Source organism: Uloborus diversus, chromosome 1 (genome assembly GCF_026930045.1).
Source record: "Uloborus diversus isolate 005 chromosome 1, Udiv.v.3.1, whole genome shotgun sequence".
In the NCBI taxonomy this organism is placed as follows: domain Eukaryota; kingdom Metazoa; phylum Arthropoda; class Arachnida; order Araneae; family Uloboridae; genus Uloborus; species Uloborus diversus.
This window is the reverse complement of record NC_072731.1, coordinates 101264238-101276261: the sequence shown is the minus strand read 5'-3', so window position 1 is coordinate 101276261 and position 12024 is coordinate 101264238. Positions and strand designations below refer to the sequence as shown.

The following is a 12024-nucleotide window of genomic DNA, read 5'->3' as shown; positions in this document are numbered from 1 at the left end:
TTATAATTTTTTGAATGAAGCTTTTCAAAAAATTGGTGTGTTTTCTGAGCATTCAACCACTGTTGAAATAATTGCCCTTTATTTTGAAAATTAGAGATGAAAAATTTACACAAATGGGAAGATCATGAAGTTTGGTAGTTAGCTCTCGATTGTCAACTCTTTTGGTGGGGTTACCCCTTTCCATTTTATTCTATATCAAAGAGCACAAAAAAGATGTCCAATTCAAAATATTGTTTTGACTGTCATAACACAACTAAAAAGATGAAAAATTAAAAGAATTACACTCAAGTAACACAGTTAGTAAATAATACAGTTGTTGATAATTTGCTGTCCATTATTAAAACTCCAGCACGGCACAAAACATACATTTTTTTTGTCTTATAATATTTTTGTTCAACTCAGAAACAAACAACTATTTGAAACGGAAACAGTAAGGAAAATTGGAATGAGAAAATGTCCCTTAGAACCATCCAACATCTTGAAAATTATGGGATTTTAACATCCGATAGTAAATTTCACATGAAGCACAAGATTACAGTTTTTCGTTGAAATGATGGCTAAGAAGTATCACTTACCAGCAATTTTGAAGATATAAAGTTTTTCAAAAAAAAAAAAAAAAAAACACACACACACACACACAGAATAATGAAGAATTGAAACAAAAAGGAAAAATATTTCATTTTGTACTAGTGTAAAAATGATGTGGACTTATATGAAAATCATATAGAAATATTATGCATCTATCTGTAATACAAAAAGGTAACGACCGACCATAATTTCGAGATGCCTTTGAAGCAGTACTGGATGCTGCTTGGAAAATGTCGAAGCTGTTTGCTTCAAAGGAAGCCTTAATACGTATTGAAACCTGTAGAAAAGTTACTATTGTTAACATGGGTTTGTGTGTACTTATAAACATTGCTGAAAAGCAACTGTCTTCATCAAAACAAGATTCGAACCATACAGAAGAGCCTTTTGAAGCTGCAGACTGAAAACGTTTTAGTAAAAACTTCGAACTGAAAAAAAACACAATAAGTTGAAGCATTGTACTAAGAAAAACAGTGGCAGTTCACGAAAAATATTATTTAGGAATTTGCGTAGAGTGTTGTTTTCCATTTCACACGTACCATAAAGCTTGACTGAAAAACCAAGTATACAGTAGTGGATTGTACCATCGTCCTATATATAGGACAGCTTGTAAAATGGAAACGAATACATATTTGGTAATGTTTAATGTTTTATGTGTATTACTGAGGTCTCCTTAGTCTGTAATAATAGTTTTTTTCAAAAATATTAAATTTTTCATAATGTGGTACAATATGGGTTGAAATTGCATATTTTTAAATAATTTTACGGAAAAAATATTTTGTCACTTTTATTCCTATTGTTAAAAAGAGGGTCGCCGAAAGCAAAAGCGGATCTGGGGAAAAAATGACTAAGGTCAATTTTTTCACAAACCTCCTTCTACACTTTTCACTATTAGGATATTTTATCCTCTGCACGAGTTCAATTCCGAGCCGGGCCCCTATTCTCCAACTAAGCTGACATGACCTCACGTCGGCCCTTGTTGTAAGTTGCATTGTATAGCAATTGTGAATTGTCATTTATAAATAAAAGCGTCCAAGAAACCAAAGGTATTTTAACTTTTTACGACCGCTAAGGTTTCCCTGTTTTTAATTTATTCATTTATTTTTATTACACCGCTAAAAATATATTGGCATCCCCTGAGCTCGACCTTTGGAGGCCTCTTTGTCTAATCACACAACTATGTATAAATCACTTATGTGCATTTATGAATCCCATTTGGGCCCCCTCATAATCGTGATCAAGTAAATTCGTTACTGGCAGAATGATTAAAAATTTCCTTTTAAAGAAGTTTTTTCCAATTAATAAGTCATTTTTTTTTTAAATACATGTGATTTTCATATCGTTGCAATGCTATGCATAATTCTTTAAAAAATTTTGGGGCCCCTTAGGAACATGGGACTCCAGGCCTAGGCCTAATCAGCCTGTGTGGTAATCAGGCCCTGGGCAGCCCCATTTCAGAAATTCCCCCTCCCCCCCTCTTGTGGGGACGGCCCTACCTCCCTCCACCCGCCAGCTTTAGCCCATACGTAAAGAGGAGCAGAGACTGCGTTTTGCGAATTTGCGTTATTCTAAACACATGCGCGCAAAATTTACATTTAGTACAGTAAAAATAGGGGTCGGACCCAAACATCCAAAAAAAAAAAAGCTAAACCTTGTGCAAATTGTTTATTACCCTCCCAATAAGAACAGGTAAAAAGTCCCACCCCATTGTGCGTCGGGTTTTGGAATGGGGGGCATCTAAAAATTGCCGTTTTGGGTATTTTTCCAGAATTTTTAGAGTAAATTTAAAGTGAGAATAATATGTTATACTAAATTTAAAAGCATGAAATTAAAGGTGTTTGACCCCCAAGAGGGATGATATAACTCGCCAATGCTACAGAGCCCCCCCCCCCCCCCATCCCGGTAAAACGAAGCAGTACCCCCGAAACCCCCTCCATAAATTTCATATGGAAACATTATGTGATGCTAAGTTAAAGTTAGAAATCGAGTGTGTCCATCCTCCAAGATCGATGGTGCACCTCCTCTCAAAGCTACAGCATCCCCCCTCCGCAAAATAAAATAAATCCTCACCCCCCCCCCCCTTTATTTCAATTAGAAGTATTATTTCAATCAAATCAAAAATGCATTAAATCAGGACTGTCCACCTCATAAGAACAGTAGCTCACCTCCCAAAACGAAATTATATACTAAAATACTATCCCCCCCCCCGCCCCCTCTGATGGTGCACATTTAACTAAATGGCCAGAAAAATTACGCTGAACTGTGTTTTGCTTTCAAATGATTTCTTCTAAGCTTGTAACAAAAAGTCTTCGTTATCAAAATGTTTTTTGGAATCTAGATCCTCAGCAAAATCGTTATTGTTGCAGATATGTCTAACACAGTTTGTGCATATAATTGAGCACTTCAGTGCACTTTCAGACTTTTCAAACATTCACTATATCCAATGAACCTCTCAGAGCAAGCACAAGATTTGAGACGCAGAAAGTCTTCTAGAGCAGAAGGCTTGGCTGTTGTAATAGGGCGCACATTATATTTCTGTGGTGCTTTCTTTGCATCCATCAAAAATGACACTAGCTTTCCCATACTTACAAGTTACCTAACCCTGCATTGCTGGCATATTTCCTTGAAGCTTACAGATTATTACCAAAAAAATGATCAAGCAGGTATCTCCTATCTATTACATATGAGGCAGTGAGAAGCAAAGGGATGTAAGTGGCAAATTAAAAATTTGGAGATAAACAGTATAAATGGTTGGTGAACCCCTCCTCTATCTTGGGGCAAGAGATGGTACTAGTAGACCTGGTAGTTGCTTCTATACAGCATGATTTAGAAAAGAAAATCAATGAAAGTCTATCTAGGATTTTATCTTTAAACGCGTTTTATTCAAAACTTGAAAATGTCCACTTACATCCCTTTGCTTCTCACTGCCTCATATATGACACCAGCTGTTCGTTCTGTGATGGTGGATGAACCTTTTGCTTCAGATAATAGCACTTTAACGATACAAGATTTCTTCTCTTCTGAAACCAGATTCATCGAATACTGATGGAGGATCAGCGCATAACTCGCACCAGAAGTTTTTAACAATTTGTTATTCCATCTTTACAGATAGTAACTACTCTCGTAACAGAAGCTAAAGACATAACTGCTTACCTCCTTTACAAAGAAATGCCACAAAATTGTTTGCCTTCAATATCCTTTGATGCTACTACCCGAACGTTAAAGTTCTCATCGCAACTCACCTTATAATCAGCGACCAATACCACTACCAACTTGAGAGGTAGGAAACTTCTGGGGGCTTTAGAAACGGATTGTGATTTCCAAACTGGCAGACAAAAAGCTATAAATATTTAGCATTCTATTGTTGTATTGCTCATTGCTCTCATCAAGACTTGTTCTATCGTTGAATCACTACAGGTTCTAGACCACCTGAATTTGTCACTGCGTTGCATCGTTGGATAGCTGATGTTTTAGCTGATGTTTGATATGATCAATTTTTTTTATTGCATAATATACTCAAAAGTTTGAGATAGTGTTGCAAGTATATGTCTGCATATTTAGCATAATTCACATAACCAGCTGCGTATAAAAGAGAGGTAGCTCGGTGTTTGCAAATGAGAACCCCCACCGACTTAGAGGATGCAGAATTGCAGCATTGCCCGTCTCACTGTTGGCAATTTTGGTTTGTCCCCCCTTACGATGATGGCAAAAGATTTTAGAAAAGTTGAAGTAAGTTAATCAAGAAGAAGTAGGGAAACTTTGGTCAGTTTGGACTTTTTTTATGCTGCACAGGAATTTTGTTTTCCAGCGCTCTAAACAGTTTAATAACTTCAAAGACAAATAATTTGGTTACTGAGCTCGCTTAGATCTTTTAGAATTATCATTCTGACATTACCATATCATTGTGTGGCATTTTGTACTTCGGAAAAGTTTAAATCAATGAAATTTTTTTCGCGAACTTCACTGCAATAGTTGATTTTAGAATGTAAATTCAGGGTCACCCCCCCCCCCCCCAAGCGATCGTGCACCCCTTAAGTGTGACGGAGTATCCATCCAGAATAAAAACCCTCAAAAAAGAAAGAAATAGACCTTGAAAAAACTGCCTTAAAAATTCCAATGACGCAAAGGAATAGAAAAAGAACCACATCGAATTTTTGAAAAATCGCTTCGAGGTGCACACCCCCATTGCTACAAACTAACTTTGTGCCAAATTTCATGAAAATCGGCCAAACGGTCTAGGCGCTATGCGCGTCACAGACATCCTCCGGACAGAGAGACTTTCAGCTTTATTATTAGTAAAGATTTACAATTAACAAATCTTCATTTTCTGAATGCAAATTTTTTGAAATCACATCAATTTTAAAATCTTTTGAAGGAATTTCAAGTTAAATTCTAAAGGAAAATCATGCTAAAAAATAGGAGAAGCAAGAATTTTTTGCTGAAAAGTAGGACAATTCCTACTTAAGTAGGAAAAAGTAGGAGGAAAATGAGCCCTGGTTCCAAGGTCCGGGTTATTGAACTAGAAGGTCACCAGAATCAGAAATTGATGAAAAATCTGAATATGATGTAAATTCAGTATAAATATGTGCTCTGCAGTTTTATGCAGAAAGAAATTGAACAACAGGAATTTAGTTGTGAGTGTAATGCTGCACTTACAAAAATTAAGGGGGTCCGGGAAAATTTTCGAAATTGTAGATCTGAAAACGCAATTTTATATTATCTTCGGTGGTTTTATGGAAAGAAGGGTTTGGGTACTCGCCCCCAAAGAATTTTAAGAAATTAAAGTCCAATAAACAAGATTTTGTTTGATCTGTAATGCCATTTTATAGGGGGTGAGAGTCGGGTACACCCCCGAAACAGTTTTAGGATTAAAGTATCAAAAAGGGAATTGTATGTCATGTTTGGTAACGTTAGGATGTTGGGGTTGGTGACTGATTAAGATATTGAGGGTTCCTCCCCCCTCCCGTAATTAAACCTTATAAACACACAAATTCACGGGGTTACAAATTCCAGGGCTCAAAGGCATAGCGTTGCTCATTCACTACCTCAAAATATTGATTGGGGAGCAGAGAAATCCATACCTTAAGTAAGCAGAACTAATATTAAGTCAAAAAATTCAAAAGAAACTTGAACCCGATGCCTAGCTTTATATTAAGATGAACCTCGCGGGTCAGAACACGTATAAAAAATTAAATATATTTATTTGCATTTTATTTCATCATTCATTTTTCAGAGATAACTTGGGAAAGCACGGAAAAAGGAAGACAATCACGACTGCTAAGTTTTGCTAGTGCAAAAGCAGAATCAAAAGTATTTTATTTGATAACAAATAGAAACTGAAAACGGATAAAAAATTTGAGCTAAAAAACTGAGATAGAGTTTACATCGCGTTTTCGGATATATCGCGCTTTTTTGTACTGGGCTGCATAGTTTAAATTCATGTTCAAGATTCAAATAGTAGTTAACAGAATAAATTAAAATATATGGCTCTTTTCTTCTCCTCTCCAATGCTTTAAAATGAGATATTGGTGTGAGCATTTTAAACAATGCAATTACCAAGTTACAGTTCTTCAGAAAGGGCCCCCAGAGTTCTCCATGTAGGGCATCAACAACTTATGCTCCAGGTGGAAACCACCCCAAAAATGTACATGAAAAAGATTTTTTTTTTTAATAAAACTTTTTTAAAAAAACTATATATATATATATATATATATTTTATAGAACTGTACGCCCTTGGGTTACTTATCCACCGCCCTTTTAGGGGTCCCAGCCCGTCCCTGGATACGCTTTTTATCAGCAAGGAACCTGTCTGCTGCAGAAATTCATCGACAGATTTGGGAAGCTTTAGTTTCCACTGAAGCCATCAAATCGCCTGTAATCAAAGAAGTGCGACCGGAGAGCTCCTCATTATGGACGTTGTCACAGCCATCTTTGAATTCTCTTTACGCACTTTGCTTTCACTCTTAAGAGTATCACCGTACACTTTGCAAATCTGTCTATGAAACTCTGCAGCAAACAGGTTCCTTGTTGAAAAAAAGTGTATCACTGAGCGAACCTCACATGTGTCGGGCGAGTTGCTAGTCTTAAACATTATGAAAGCAGAAAACAGAACCGTACAGGTAAGCTACAGAGCTGAAAATGAGCTCAGTTGTTTCCGAGGCTTATAACTACATTGAGAATTAAAATTATGCAATTGTATTATTATTCACAAATAAATAGGCTTCATTATAGAACATTAGCGATTTGCATAGCAGCAGCATTTTCAAGGACAATCTGGTACTAATTTTTACTGGAAAACCTATTTCTCCTTTAAAAACTTTGAATTGAGATGAAAAGCTGAGTAACTACATAAAAATTTAATTTTCCCAAGAATGCTGTTATATTTGCAATGCAGAATAGAGATTTATTTTTGTAAGCACTTAACTTATTGTTTGTGCCCTATGAAAAAATTGTGTGGCTTGTAGAGAATTGCATTATATAGATTGACAGTTTAAAGGTACTCTGTATTTATTAGTTTTTTAACTAGGAATGCACAAAAAAGTGCATTTTGCCGATACTGAATATTTAATAAATATTTTTAAACTAATATTTTTATAATATTTATATTTTTAATTTCTGCCAGTTTAAAAGAGAAATTGTTTTCCACTTTGTGTCATGAGTGAAATGCATTTACATTTAAATCTAAATTTATTTATGTCAAACATAATTATTAATTTCAAATTAATAAAAATAAAATAAATTATTAAAAAAGGGAGTTAATGTAGTAAACGCCTAATTTGGTTTATGTAAATCTGCATCTGATACTTAATTTCTTTCCTTATAAAAGGAATGATAACTGATAATCAAGGTAACATGTTGTGATACAAAAAATCTTGCATTTTCCTTACATAAAAACACAAATCATTGTTCACCAGTATTAAAACTTGATTACAGGGATTAATTTAATTAGTTGGATTTTAAAAAATGTTTTATTTCATATGATAAAAACTTTTGGAAATGAAAATACTGAAAATTTGCTGTTAAAGTTTTGTCTTTATATATTAATCATCCTGTTCAAATATTTGAAATGATGGTATTAATTGCTTTTTTTTAATTATTTTAATAAATTAGCAGTTAATTGACTTTACACATTTATGAACTTAAAATTTTGAGGGTGGGTTTCTGGTTTCATGTTTAAATGAGACAGTTACAGTAAATGTAAGTAAATGTAATGTGTCCCAAGATTTAAGAAAATTTGAAAAGCAACAAAATTTTGATTTAATTTATATCTGAGTGTTTTTTCTTACATTAATATTACATTGAATGAGATAATATTAGTAAGTAACAACATGAATTATTGTATTACTATGGTATTATATTATAACTTTTATTCATTATAAAATAAAGTGTTTATCAATTGTTGAATATTTAAATTTGTTTACTATTCAGTAGTGGAATATTAAAGTATTCGGTCAAACCAAACATTTCGTTTGCCTGATGAACAGGCAGTATACTGAATACCAACCGAATATTTCTTGAATCCTCAATTAAAATGAAATAAAGAAAAACCATTTACAAAATTTAAAATATCACAAAATAGACTTTATTAAAATCGTAACATCAAATAAAATATTTTTATATACAATTCACACTTAAAAAGTCTTTTGTAGAAAAGTTGATCTTAAAAATACTTAAATTACTAAAAGTTCAAAAAGAGTCACACTGTAAAAGGCACTGATCTAAATGGGAATTGATATCGCTACTTCCCACCAACACTCGACAAACAGGACAACTGACTTGACTGACAGAAGACTGGGTTCCTTCAACTTTTCTTAATGAATCCTTTTGAGCATTCTTCAATGAGGAAACGGAACAAAAACTTGTCATAGAGCTTTGAACAAAGTTTTTTGATGAGTTACTTAACATAGTTGAATTTCTTAAAGAACTGAAGGATGGATTTTGATTTTCAGCTGATTCTGTAAAAATGAAGAAATAAAACTAAAACAGAAAAGCAAATATTTAAAAAAAAAAAAAAACACACAATAATGCCATTAGATATAAACAGGACCTGACTAAGATTCCTGAAAACAGTGGGCATGAACTATATTCGATGCCCCCCCCCCCCAAACCAATACCATCTATCAATAAAAAAAATTTGATACTTGAAGGTATTTACAGCAAAAATACTAAATTTGGTGACAACTTATTTTTTATTCATATTATTGTACAACACAGATATACAGGGTGACAAGAAATAACTTCGACACACGTAATACATTATAACTTTAATGCTGATGAAAATATCGCTACCAAATTTCTAAATGAATATGAATAAATTATTTTGTTTAATATATTTACAGATTTTCAAAGTGGCAATCTTTAGATTTAATAGAGTTTTAAATGTGTCCCAAAATTTTCGGCCATGGGCTGCAACTTACTTACTGATATTTTATCCCATTCCTTTCAAAGGATTCATTTAGGGATGACAAAGTTTTATGAAGTTTAATTTGAGGTTTCCATTAATGTATGTTTCTTTTGCTCAACATTTTTTTTTTAATTTTAATCTTGAATATTACTTGCACTGCATGGAAATGCCCGTGTTTGGTAATTTATATAATACTAGCAATATTTTGCTAAATCAAATGGTATAAATGGAGTCGTCATAATACTGAGACTTAAAGAAAGGACCAACGCCTAAAGAAATGTTTATGCAAATTAGCATAAAATGCTGTAACCGCCACTACGCGGCCCAAGTTTATAACTGATGGCTAATTCAGTCTGTTAAGTTCAGTTCTGTTCTTTGAGAGTGTAATGTGTTTGTGTTGCAGCGCCAGAGTGTCGCTAATAAAGGTGTTTTTTTGCACAAGGTGTTAAGTGCTTTTTTGACTTAGAGCTATCGAAGTTGGTAATTTTGGCCAACAAATATGGTCCATCTCACAGGAGCTGTGTGGATATACGCTCCTAAGAATCAGTGAAATTCAAGTGATACAGTGCATTTAGTTGCGAAAGTATTACGCTTATATCGTTATAAGGTAAGTGAACGCTTATATGATTGTACCATGTCTGAAACTCTTAAAGAACTATTATCGAGAAAGCGAGTTCTCAAAATACAACTTACGAAGTTCAAACAAAAGGTATCAGTAACTGAGTTTGAAATTAGTGACTTTGAACTATTAGAACGTAAGCATAAAGATTTAGAATTGGAATTAAAGGCTTGTTTTAAATCTATTTATGTTGCATGTAATGAAGATGCTAATGAGTCTTTTGAAAAAGAGCAAGAAGAAATTAACGATGTTTTAGATGAATTGGCCTATGAATTACACCGAAAGCATTCAAAAGCGAAAAGTGACTTTAAGGTCAATTCGAGGGTTGAATCGAACTCGAATGCCGAGACAAATGTTAAGTTGCCTAAAATGAACTTACCGTCGTTTTCAGGAAATTTGCACGAGTGGCTTTCCTTTAACGATATATTTCTTGCAAGCATTCATCAGAACAAGAATTTGTCTGATGCAATGAAATTACAGTATTTAAAATCATCGTTAAAAGGCGATGTTTTTCGGATTGTTCAATTGATTTCAATTGTAGATAGTAATTATGCAGTAGCTTGGTCTCTGCTAGAGGAAAGTTATTCAAATTCCCGGGAACAAGTTTATGCTCATCTAAAGCGCTTTTTTAGAATTCCTGCAATTCAAAATGAATCTGCCGCAGCAATCTTAAATTTAATAGATATAAGCACTGAGTGTGTGAGGTCTTTAGAAATGTTAGATCAAAAGGTTGATGGTTTTTCGTCTGTAATTCTAACTTTTATTTTAAGTCAAAAGTTAGATACAAACACTAAGCTATGGTGGGAAAGGAATCTGAAAAAAGATAATTTGCCGAAGGTATCGGAATTATTAGACTTTTTGAAAGATCGCACGTACTTTAAATGCTTCAAAAACAAATGTAAATGTTAAGCAAAACCAGGCAAAAACGGCCGCAATGGTTTCTGGTGTAGTAGATAAAGTTTTGCAAAAGTGCATAATTTGTGGCAAAGGAAATCATAACATTTCCTCTTGCTATCAATTTCTTAAATTAAACGCAAGAGATAGAGTAAAAGCTCTTAAGAAGCACAATTTCTGTTTTCATTGAAATCATGCGTCAAGAAATTGCGTTTCAAAATCTCTGTGTAATACTTGCAATAAAAAGCATAATACTCTTTTATGTTTTGATACCGGGAAAAAATCTAATTTGCTTACTGGTTCGCGAGGTCAGTTGAACGCAGTGGAAGTAAATACTAACGAGATTTCCCAGGGGGTCGTATTAGAATCAAACATAAATCATTTGAACGTAGATGCGAGTCCGTTTGAACCAGTTAGTGACAAGCAAAGTTTTGCAGGGTATTCCAACGAATCGTTTCAACCGAAGAGAGTTTTATTAAGTACAGCGATTGTTTATATTAAAAATAGGGTTGGAAATTTCTTTCCTGCTAAGTGTTTGTTAGATTGTGGCTCGCAGAGCCAATTTATGAGTTGCGAATTAGCGGACAAATTAGAACTGAGAAAAGAAAAAGCAAATGTTTCCATATCTTGTTTGACTGGGGTGTCAATGAATGTTAAATTTAAAACGTCAGCTGTGATTTGTAACAAGGGTGGAGGTTATTCTCGGGTATTGGATTTTTTAATTGTTCCGAAAATAACTCAAATTACTCCTGTTAGTCATGTAACTATCTCGGAGATAGGAATATTTGAGAATGTTAACTTAGCTGATTCTGAGTTTAATAAGCCAGGGAAAATTGAATTGCTATTAGGAGCAGAAGTGTTCTTAGAATTATTAAGATTTGGTCAATTGCATGTACCTAATTCTAATTTAGTATTGCAAAATACCTTGTTTGGCTTTATAGTGGGTGGTAGTACCAAAGATAATTCCCAGCCTAAAGACTTCCATTGCGGGTTGATTAATGAGGCAGAATTAACTATAGAAATCAAGAAATTCTGGGAAATTGAAAATATTGACGAAACAGATCAATTTAAAAGTTCCGAAGAAATTGAGTGCAATAAGCATTTCTTAAAAACTCACAAACGAGATCAATCGGGAAGATTTGTAGTTCAAATGCCTTTTAAACAGGATCTGCGGTTATTAGGAGATTCGAAACAAATCGCCATAAAAAGGTTAAATTCTTTATGGAATCGATTGAACAAAAATCCAATGCTCGCAGATTTGTATTGTAAATTTATGACGGAGTACGAACGTTTAGGTCACATGGAAAGAGTAATGGAAACTAAAGACCCTACTCCATGTTATGATTTACCTCATCACGGTGTCTATAGGCCTGAGAAACTCAACAAAACTTAGAGTAGTGTTTAATGGCTCGCAGATAACTTCTACAGGGGAATCGTTAAATTCCTTGCAAATGAATGGCGGAGTTATCCAAGAAGATTTGTTTCCTATAATTTTAAGGTTCAGGACTCATCGTTATGCATT

At 34.0% G+C, this 12024-nt stretch overlaps 1 protein-coding gene across 3 annotated transcripts in view; it reads right to left on the bottom strand.

Moving 5' to 3' along the window:
* Nucleotides 1–8169: 8169 nt before the first annotated feature.
* LOC129216442 (DNA-dependent metalloprotease dvc-1-like) overlaps nucleotides 8170–12024 on the bottom strand; it is a 37857-nt gene continuing 34002 nt past the window's right edge. For 2 of the 3 annotated variants that reach the window (XM_054850685.1, XM_054850812.1), the window contains one exon: nucleotides 8170–8540. In XM_054850685.1, coding sequence (XP_054706660.1) covers nucleotides 8272–8540 — 269 coding nt within the window. In that variant the 3' untranslated portion in view covers nucleotides 8170–8271. The remainder of the gene's footprint in view (nucleotides 8541–12024) is intronic. The other variant, XM_054850751.1, reaches the window with a different exon arrangement.